The sequence below is a fragment of the Lottia gigantea genome (assembly GCF_000327385.1).
Source record: "Lottia gigantea unplaced genomic scaffold LOTGIsca_67, whole genome shotgun sequence".
Taxonomy (NCBI): Eukaryota; Metazoa; Mollusca; class Gastropoda; family Lottiidae; genus Lottia; species Lottia gigantea.
In genome coordinates, this window is record NW_008710284.1 from 1,247,072 (window position 1) to 1,256,822 (window position 9,751).

The 9,751-nt window shown below is 39.4% G+C and overlaps 1 protein-coding gene across 1 annotated transcript; it reads left to right on the forward strand.

The window, feature by feature from the left end:
- The first annotated feature begins 3,905 nt into the window (after positions 1 to 3,905).
- Positions 3,906 to 7,360, forward strand: LOTGIDRAFT_221019 (hypothetical protein). Its single transcript, XM_009065066.1, has 6 exons — positions 3,906 to 4,019; positions 4,226 to 4,478; positions 4,693 to 4,856; positions 5,098 to 5,341; positions 5,552 to 5,674; positions 6,082 to 7,360. Exons 1-6 carry the CDS (start codon positions 3,918 to 3,920, stop codon positions 6,879 to 6,881), a joined length of 1,686 nt encoding a protein of 561 aa, XP_009063314.1. The 5' UTR covers positions 3,906 to 3,917; the 3' UTR covers positions 6,882 to 7,360.
- Positions 7,361 to 9,751: the final 2,391 nt, after the last annotated feature.

Below are 9,751 nucleotides of genomic sequence, written 5' to 3' on the forward strand. Positions count from 1 at the left end.
TCAGACCATATTCGCTGTTTTTCTGGAATTGGAAAAGGGACCACTGTAGGTAAAAGGCCTAGGCTATCTTGGCGCAACAATGGTTGTCCGTCAGCATTCTTCTTGACCCTTTTTGATTCTCTTTTCCGAATCGCTAGGACTTTTATTGTACTACTTACGCACCGAAGTTCAACGTTTTCGAGAGACGACTACGTGTCTTACGTTCACTTCAGAAAGGTGGACTTTGTCTCATGAAAAACGTGAATTGAATTTGAGTAGGTACGGTTACATGATGGTTTATCCTTGATGAATACTCTTATAATATGAAGGTAAGGGATTGTAAGGGACCGTACAGGTAATGTAATTGAATATTGATATGTACTGAAGCGACACTTGTAAACAATCTCCGACCATCATCTGTCCAAATGACAAATCACCAAAGAAATCCGAAATGAAATATTATTTTCTGCTCTTGCTAGAGCGTTTCGACGGGACCTCCAGAATTGAGGCTCGCCCGGCTTTTGCCCCCTCCTCTCAAATTTCTTGAACTCTGATGAACGCCTGATGATGACCACCCCCTTTCAATGCACCTGACTCGGCCCTCATAGAAACACAGAAAAGGCGAGACCTTCCACATACACTGCCTGTAGCACACGGAAACACTTTTTCCCAGCTGCGTCACGACCAAGTCTCCGGCCAAGTTCGATGAAATTAGAAGTTTTACCTTCTTTTAATACTGTAGATCTCTCGTGAAGCTTCTTGCTGGAATCATTCGCTTCAGATGGCGCTTTACATCCTGAAAAACGATTTCTTAACTTGTTAATGACGCCTGGTTTATCACAAATAACGATCGATGTGATGGAGTTCATAAGTCGGTCAAGGCACATCAAGTCTTCAAATTCAAAATGTCGTCGCTATGGCGATTGCATGTCACATGATAATAAGTCAGACGTTACTTCCGGTTTAGGACGTTCCTGACAGAATGTGATGTTGTCTGCAGACGACAAAGACTGTAAGATTAAAATGGCCAACCATAAGGCTGATATTGTCGTGCAGTTGAATACTCTCCTTGTCTTGTGGTCCTTTGACATATGACATAAGACTTTAATTAATGATTGTCCTATACTATATTAAAAAAAAAATATGGCTACCACTAAAGTCTTGTTGTAGGCCTACAATTTGACATATTACAGTAACCCTGTTCCAGCTGTTGAGAAATGTCGGCCAGACATATTTAGAACATCACCAATTGTTTTGGCTCTCTTCAATTTGAGGGATGCTCAAATTTAAAGAATAGAAGCTAATTATAGTTGCAATGAAAGCAAAAAAGGGTTAAAGCAATCCAAAGCATTATTTGACAAATTTACAAAAAAGTGTCGGCTCTTCAGAATAAGAAACACATCTTGTTGCATTTTTCCCCGTCTTGTGGTTCATAGTTTCTGGTGCCATTGCTGATTGTACGCTCCAAAAGTTACCACCAAATCTAAAATCTCAGGAAACCACAAGAAGGGTGATAATTTATGAAAAAGAAAAACTTATTTTAATCCGTCACGGTGAGTAGAATAGTCCTAAATAAGAGTTTACGTCACAACTCTCATTTCAATTCATAACTCATAAGTGTTAAAATTAGTGACGAGACACTCGAATCCATGTTTTTACTTGTAGTCCGTTGTCGAGAAGATGATGTTGATGATACTAAGACGATGTCCTACCGTAGGAAAGGATTCCAAAACACCTCAGTGCTAAGAAAGTGGCTTCCAATCTTGCTAAGATAGTATTGACAATGTTAGGCTGGTATCTGGAAAGGCACATTTAGGTACAGGAGCCGAGTAGGATCCACAGACTTGTTAAAGGGGCTCACAGCCAAGAATATGCCAACCAACCATCAATTCTTGTGGTAATAAGACCTGGGCACTCCTGGTTACCACTGTTCTCGACAACGTGCCCCGGTTGCTGACTGGTGTCGTCTTTCATCTTTGACTCTCTGTCATCCTAAAGACGTACTTTATTGTCTTCGTCGTTGATTTCATTACGGTTGGTTAATTTTACCACTTGCCTGCCCTTAATGTCACCATGTACATAGTTCACACAACAAGCGAATGACTGGTACGGCTTGGTCAACGTGTTCGTGTAGTAATATCTGAAACGACTTACGTGGAAGGTCAAAAGAGTGCGTCCAATTGAGTTCTGAGAGGCATCACGGCTTATCAAGCTTCCTCGACCGAGTATAATAATACTGTAGCGTTCAGGATACCTCAGTTTCCTTCTACATATCATTGTGTTCGGATTTCTTTCATTCTTCAATACTGATCTCTTTTCCTTCTCTGATCATCGCAAGGATCATTATGTAACTGTGAACCATCTTGGATCTTACTTGTGTATTCGTGCACTTCTCTTTGGATTAAATACAGCTGCGACTAACGATACGACGTTGCAACATTGTAACATTGTCCAAATTTACCGTTCAACATTGGAATTGATTTGCGTATTATGTGCTTAATCTTCAAATCTTAAAAAAATGTTCAGTCCACGACACGGTGTTCCGAAAATTATTGTAAGCGATATGACGGAACCGGCGGCGGATCGTTTGGATAATCCTTCCGGAGAAACTGATTCCTTATCGCAGGAAGATGGAAAAGTGGAAAAAAGGGACGACAATGAGGGCGATGATGAACTTGGCTCTCCCGGACACGAAGGAACGGATATTCTGATCAATAAAGCAAAGGACACAGTGGTGAACGGAAATGGTACCGTCGTCCTTCAAAAATCGGAACCGAGTCGCCCAGACGATTCCGACCCCAACAGTGTGAAACATTCGGCTTCCGCTAATTTGACGGAGTTGTCAAGCAGCCATGCGAATGATCACCACGGACACAGACACTTCTTCCGCCGCAAGAGCAGTACGGATCCTCACGCACGTCGCGGAAGCTTGGTCACTCACTTGTTACATTTTGTCGGAATGGATCGTAGAGGAAGTACAGATCCAAGAGATGCTGATGTAGAAAGGAAAGACAGTCTTCTTTTGGACACAAAACTTAATTCCGATTCCGACCATATGGAGAGTCCGGATCTGGGACGCAGAATGAGTACGGAGACTTCCGGACAGAACAGGAAACCTTCTATAGACGAAAGTCACATAGAAATGGGAGAGAGTAAATCGAGAAGCGGTGGTCGGAGAAAGTTGAGCATATTCGGAAACGTTCTTCGCAGAGTTAGCATCCACCGCAAGGAATCGATGCCTGTGAACAGACGATCTGTATTCTTTTTCAAGGGCCAGAACTCAGATGATACCAGTGATTCGTCTGGTAAGAGTCCATTTAAGTATCTCTCAAGTAATACATGTAGTCTAGATATCTGTTTACCAGTTGATATGCCTTTACGACTCCCCCACCCCACCTCAGTCTTCATGACCCTCTCTTAGAATCTTCAATTATTTGCAGACGGTAATGGCAACGCGGACAAAGCCGAGAATGGTCAGTCCAATGGAGTGGGAAGAAAACAACAAAAACTGGAGCAGAAACAACTGAACAAACAGGTTCTAGTGTAAGTCAGTAAAAATTCTAGTCACTCTTTGAATAAAGTATCATATACATAATAGCATGATCAGGAGAGGCTGTTGATCAACAATTTTCGCTTCAAGAATTCCCAGTGATGTTGATTTAAGAATACGAGATCCATACGTTTAGCAAGTACATTTTGAGCTGGTCACAATTACAGTTTTCTGTGGTTAGATTGGAGGCTAGAAACTATCGTGTTGAAGATGCTGGCAGACGACCATTTTCATATTTGAGCTTGGCACAATGGTAGTTTTCTGTGATCAGAACTGGGGCAAGAATCTACGGTGTTGAAGATGCTGGCAGATGATCGTCGCCCAGTTGCGCTGGTAGTTTTCTGTGGTCAGACCATTCTAGTCTGTTGTTTTCAGAGATGGTTTATTTATGATACTGAGTGGTCTTTATGGAATCCTGCTGGTTGTTATGGGAGCTGTTATTCCTCTAACAGACACATTCGTGGAACCTGAAAGCGGCTATGTATTTGAGGTGAGTGCTCCTCTTGGTTCTCGATGGGGCAATATGGTGCTCAATATAGCTCACAGTATCAGTGCATTAACTGTTTAACTTGTGACTTGCAGAAGGCAGCAGCAAGACTGAACTATATTGTGCTTTAATATCGTAAAACCTGTATATGATCATCGGATAATTTAGTTTCCCATCTCGCCATCTTATTCATCTATCCTCTTTTGCAGGGATTTTACATCTATCTGTATTCCGTCAGTATTGCGTTCCTCATCTACGTGTACGTGTATCTACTACGTCGTAACCGTCTGAAAACAGAATTTTTGACCAGAACGTTGTCGAGATCTATGTCTTGGACAAAAGCTTGGGCCAGGTCCTGGGCTAAAGGAGAAGCAGCCGATGGAAAGAACAAACGAAGGCGCCATATTTCGATGGATACTAACCATCATACAGGCAGTTTTTATCTCCGATTAGGAGCAGTTGGTAAGTAGTCATATTGTCAGTTGCGTTGCATCTGAATAAAATACTTCCTTTCTCCACAATATCAAACTATGACGAGCTCCGTAAGACGTGAAGATGCCCTTACTCTTGCTTGGAACATAACTAAGTAGGTCAACTGCTTACTCTATGGCATGACCACGCACTCCCCGGAAAGTGTTCTTTGTAAGCTGAAGAGAACTTCTGATCTATTTTTCAGGGTTTGGTATCGGCAGTATGATTCACTCCGGTCTGCATTTCGGTCAGTACTTCCAGGTGTACGACGGTCCCGCTTATTGTACAGATCTGATTCAGGCGTTTAAACCTCTCCTTCATCTCATGTTTACTTTTATTCAACTCTATCTCATCTTTATGAATTCCAAGGTGAGGAAACATGCTGTCAATCTGCGACTGGGATTTTCGTTATAACGTCCCTTTTAGAGAGTTCACATAACTACCTGTGTTTTGAATTGCCAACTTTTCGGACAGCTAACAATTTCAATGCATTTAGCAGTGTAGATTCATAGTCTTGGCATCCTATCGGGAGGTGGGTCTCTAATGTTGGTCTTTTCCTTTGCATCTCTTTCTTAAAGGTCTGTCAACTCATTTATGCTATCTTTTGCAGCTGCGGATTCACAGATACCGAACGCTAGCACGATTTGGATTAATGCACATGTGTGCGACCAACATCTGCGTCTGGTTCCGCAGCATCGTGGTGGAAACGTTACACGTCATTCACCAACAGCATGACGAACATCATGACGTCACTGGACATTCCATACACGAGGTACAAGTGTTTACCAATGGATATAGCGCCAACGAAACTACGTACAACAGCTCGGGCTTCCATGGCCGAAAGTTACATGCAGGTAGGTTTAGAGAAAATGGATGATGACTTGATAGCTACACATTGATGGATCCCAAATTCAGTGATTGTCCTTAAAGATATAGTGGTTCCTTATTCACGTCAAAGGATGGATCTTTGAATATTTCCGATTTAGCACCAAATATTATACAGAACCATTAATTGGGTAGTGACTTTTTATTGTTACGCTAATCATGAATGATTTCGTTTTCAGTGTCTCTGGGCCAAGGTACTGGAAACAATTCATGTCGCTGGTCGGACATGATGGGACGGGCTGTAGAATCAGCTGGACCGTATCTCTACCCCTGTACCATTGAATACAGTCTGATGTGTGCTGGTATGTATATTCTACTTCCGGTTGGTTGGTTGCTAAGTTGATACTAATCCAACGATCAACTTTTGAGACTAGTTGTGTTGCAGTGTTGTTCTTTGTGGTTTGGCAAATTTTTGCATAAATGGTTCGCTCTTATGGCCACTGCCGGATGGTTAGCAGAACCTTCTTGTTACAGAAGTGGCTTGCTTTGGTTTTAGAAGCTATATAAACGTTTGCTTCAGAGATAGATTTCGCAGACTAAATGGGCGAAGTAGATTGGTACTTGATATATAATGGTTGGCCTAAAAACTGGGTACTTTGGGGGTACTGGTTCGGCCAGCTTTTGTTTAGTACACCCTTGACAACTTCCCTCAGGGGAACTAACTCTAAACGTTGGAAAATATAATGCATCTATGTATTACTTCTTCCAGGTATCCTGTACGTAATGTGGACAAATGTAGGAGAAAGACAGAATAAAGTTCGAACCGATTCAGACGCCGAAGAGGAAGAAGAAGATCTCAGATCACACCAAAGAATGAGCGTTGATTGCGCTGGATCCAGTCGCGGATTGTTCCTTGGAATCCTTATAACGGTCGGTGTGATCATCTCCATCATCGCCTTTTATGTCTTGATCAATCAGAGAAATCAGCCACTTCATCTGTCCGCCATTGTTCTCACCCACATGTCGGAGACCATCGTCTATTTGGTGACCACCATCGCCCTCTGTCTAGCGGTCATGAGAATGAAAGAACTCCACTTCCACGCTGAACGGAAATCAGACCTTGAAGACACCCTTATTCTGATTTCTTACACCGGTCTTTTGGGATTCGCCACTTTCAGTTTGACGGCTGCTTTCATGAGAGCTTCTGACGTCAGAAGCTGGTTGACGATGATATCCAGTTTAGCTATGGTTATCCAGGCCACGCTGCAGACGATATTTATTTTGTGCGGAGATCGACTATCGGCTGCGTCATCGTCACAAGAAAGGAAGAAACCAGGACGAGAATTTGTGACCTTTTTGTTGCTAAGTAACTTTGCCATGTGGGCACTGAACACTTTTGAAACCCAAACTCCCGAACACAACCCTATTCAGGTTGAGGTTTACGGGCATGATGCTTGGGCCATCTTTACCCACGTGTCCGTACCCCTGGGCATTTACTTCCGGTTCCATTCAACTGTCTGTCTCTCAAATATATGGAAAAATGCATGGAAGGTGAGGAAACATATGTAAATAGTTTATTATGTTGTACGATATAGTGGAGTAGGCCTTGACATGGACAATGGGCATTGGACGAAGAATTTGTATATAGGCCTGAACATAATGGTAGGGGAAGAGGACCTTCATGGTACGACAGGGGCTTGAAAAACTATTACCCCAAGAAAATAAACGTCTGATACGATGGTTTGAAATTGAAGAAATCCTATATTTGTACATATTTTTTATAGTGTAATATATATACGTATGTTTTGTATGAAATGAAATGGGGCTTTACGTCTACTAATATGCGCTTGTGTGGTATAAAAGCAGTAAATTAATTGGAGAGGTGGGTTGGTGGGGATTATCTCCTCTAACTTGTAGCCTCAATTAGTCTTCAGAGATTGTCATGACAAACGAGTAGCTTTATTGAACATTATTGCAACTGGTAAATTATATATATACATTATGTAAAGCTGTAAATGGTCCTTAATAAAGTTCTTAGTTCAAAATGGAATATCTGATGTGAAATTTTACGTCCAATGACCAACCAAGCCATTTACAGAATATAACAAACCTTACTGCCTTAGAGCATTAAGTCCTAACCTATGTTTTGTGATACTGATGAAGCTCATGAGTCGGGCCACACCATGCAGTGTGCAATAAAGTTAAAATATTCAAGAACCAAGGTTTAATTTAGCACTGCAGTATCTTTTTCCCGTCCATTCTAAAGCATTGACACTTTTCCCCTCCACCCAAACCCTGTTATTATCTTTTGCGTCGGTGATTCGACTTGGTCAAGATTACTTTGAGGTGTATAGTATTGATAAATAAAGGGAAGTAAGTCTGTAAACACTGTACAAATACATACAACAATTAACTTACCATACTGCTTGGCCGCGAAGCAAGTTTTCTTATCACTCTCATTCAATAACTCGGTCTTCTAGTTGGCATCGGGAGTCTGAAACGGTATAAAAATTACTGACCAGTAATATATACTTAGAGAAACTGTCTCCTTAATGCGGTACAGGATAACATGAGGCATTAAGAGGCACAATGTAGCTTCGACGCAGTACAAATAAGGCATTAGCTGTGAACTAGTTTCCATACGGTACAGGTTATTTATGCATTAGCTCCAGTTGAACACTGTACAAGAGGCATTTGTTAGTACACTTGTTTCAATACGGTACAGGTTATTGATGCATTTAGTTGGACATTGTACCTTCAAAGCTGTGTACGAGAGAGGCATTTGTTAGTCACCAGCCTCAATACGGTACAGGTTATTGAACCTTTTTTTGGAAGCTTCATGGAGGTCAAAGTTAATAATGGCATTGTTGGAAATACCTACTATACGGTACAAGTTAATAGAGGCATTTTTTTTTTCGATTGCCTGATCAAAAGAAGATTTTGGTTGATCACACAGACAAAAGTGGACCTATGCATTCCCAGCTGGGTAAGGGTAGGGACAAAAGACAATCTGAGCTCCATTTCAAATGCCCCAACCTTTCTAAGGGTTTTATGTAAAATTAGGTCTTTTGCTCACCTCCAATTTTCAAAACATGTCCTAGAGATTGAAAAATTCTGAAATTATGATGATAAATTATCTTTCAATAAATGGTAACTTAATCTAACTAACTAAATAATTGAAGAATTTATATTTTTAATGAAAGAAAAATAAAAAGTAAATACAATGAGCTGATATAAAATATCATTTTATATTTTTCATTTTTAATCAAAAGAATTATTTCTTCTATAGTAATAAATAAGATGTTAGTATTTCGTGACATTTTTCAAAACTTTTAGTAACTAACTACCAATTCCAGTACAAAACATAAAAAAAATATATATATTCAAATCTTGCTTACAAGTACAGAGTTTGTTTCAAACCAATAAAAAAACGTTTTCTGTTTTTCAAGAAGAAAAAAAAATCTTTGGAAATAGCGAGAATTTTTTTTAAGGTATCTTTATAATTGAAAACTTTCTAAAATTTGAAACATAACTAACGTAATTTCTAGAGTAGTTAATATATTTAACTTTCATTGGTTTCTTTTTCCATGAAAAATACCTGACCATAAATAAAAATTACATAAAACTGAAATTTCTTAGTGCATCTTTCTTACATTAAATCAAAAGTAAATTCAGTTTCTGCTTGAATTCTTAACTCCATTGGATAAAAAAATAGGAAAGAGAATTTCTTTGTACAATTCTTTTCAAATTAAACCTTTAGTGCCTTAATTTGCTTCAAATAAATTTTAAAAACTTCAGAAAATAAATCATAAAAAGCCAGAAAATAAAAGGGTACAAGAAAGGTGAACGAACAATGCTTGAAGGTGGTGACAGTATTTTGATTATGTGCAATAAATATGATGATTATGAAATTGTGACATAGACCTGATCATTCCAGACTCCATTGAAATCAAGCATCCAAAAAGTCTGGATTAAGCAAGACTATTGGTAGTGAAGATCAAAGCGAACAGACCTGCTGTATGATCAAATTTGAAACCCAGAAATAAAGAAAAAGCAAAGCTTTAAGAAAAAATTAAAAAGCTTTGAAAAAATCATACATTTCTCCAATTTTTTTATTTAATTTTTTGTGTAATTTTGAAATTGCAATTATTTTGTTAGTGGCGTAGCCTAAGAAAAGTGTTTAGTGTAACACATATAGTGTTAAGTGTAACACATAGTGTTAGTGTTATGAGTTCTAGTGCAAACACAAGTTAACACAACCATAGTTAGAATTCCTTCTTAAAATCCAAGGCAGATTAAAATACATATTTTGAGCTCAGAGCTGTACACATCTTTCAATAAAATTTAAAATTCTAAAACATATATCATTCAGAGATCATACATAATGTTAAAATCTATGTAACCAAGGCAACAGTTTTATCAAAATGGCAGCTGTGTTT

Bases quoted from the DNA above. Each gene is read 5' to 3' on its own strand.
- LOTGIDRAFT_221019 (XM_009065066.1), top strand. From the start codon at position 3,918: ATGATACTGAGTGGTCTTTATGGAATCCTGCTGGTTGTTATGGGAGCT. The intron at 4,857-5,097 runs GTGAGGAAACAT...TATCTTTTGCAG, and splicing joins TCATCTTTATGAATTCCAAG to CTGCGGATTCACAGATACCG. The intron at 5,675-6,081 runs GTATGTATATTC...TACTTCTTCCAG, and splicing joins ATACAGTCTGATGTGTGCTG to GTATCCTGTACGTAATGTGG.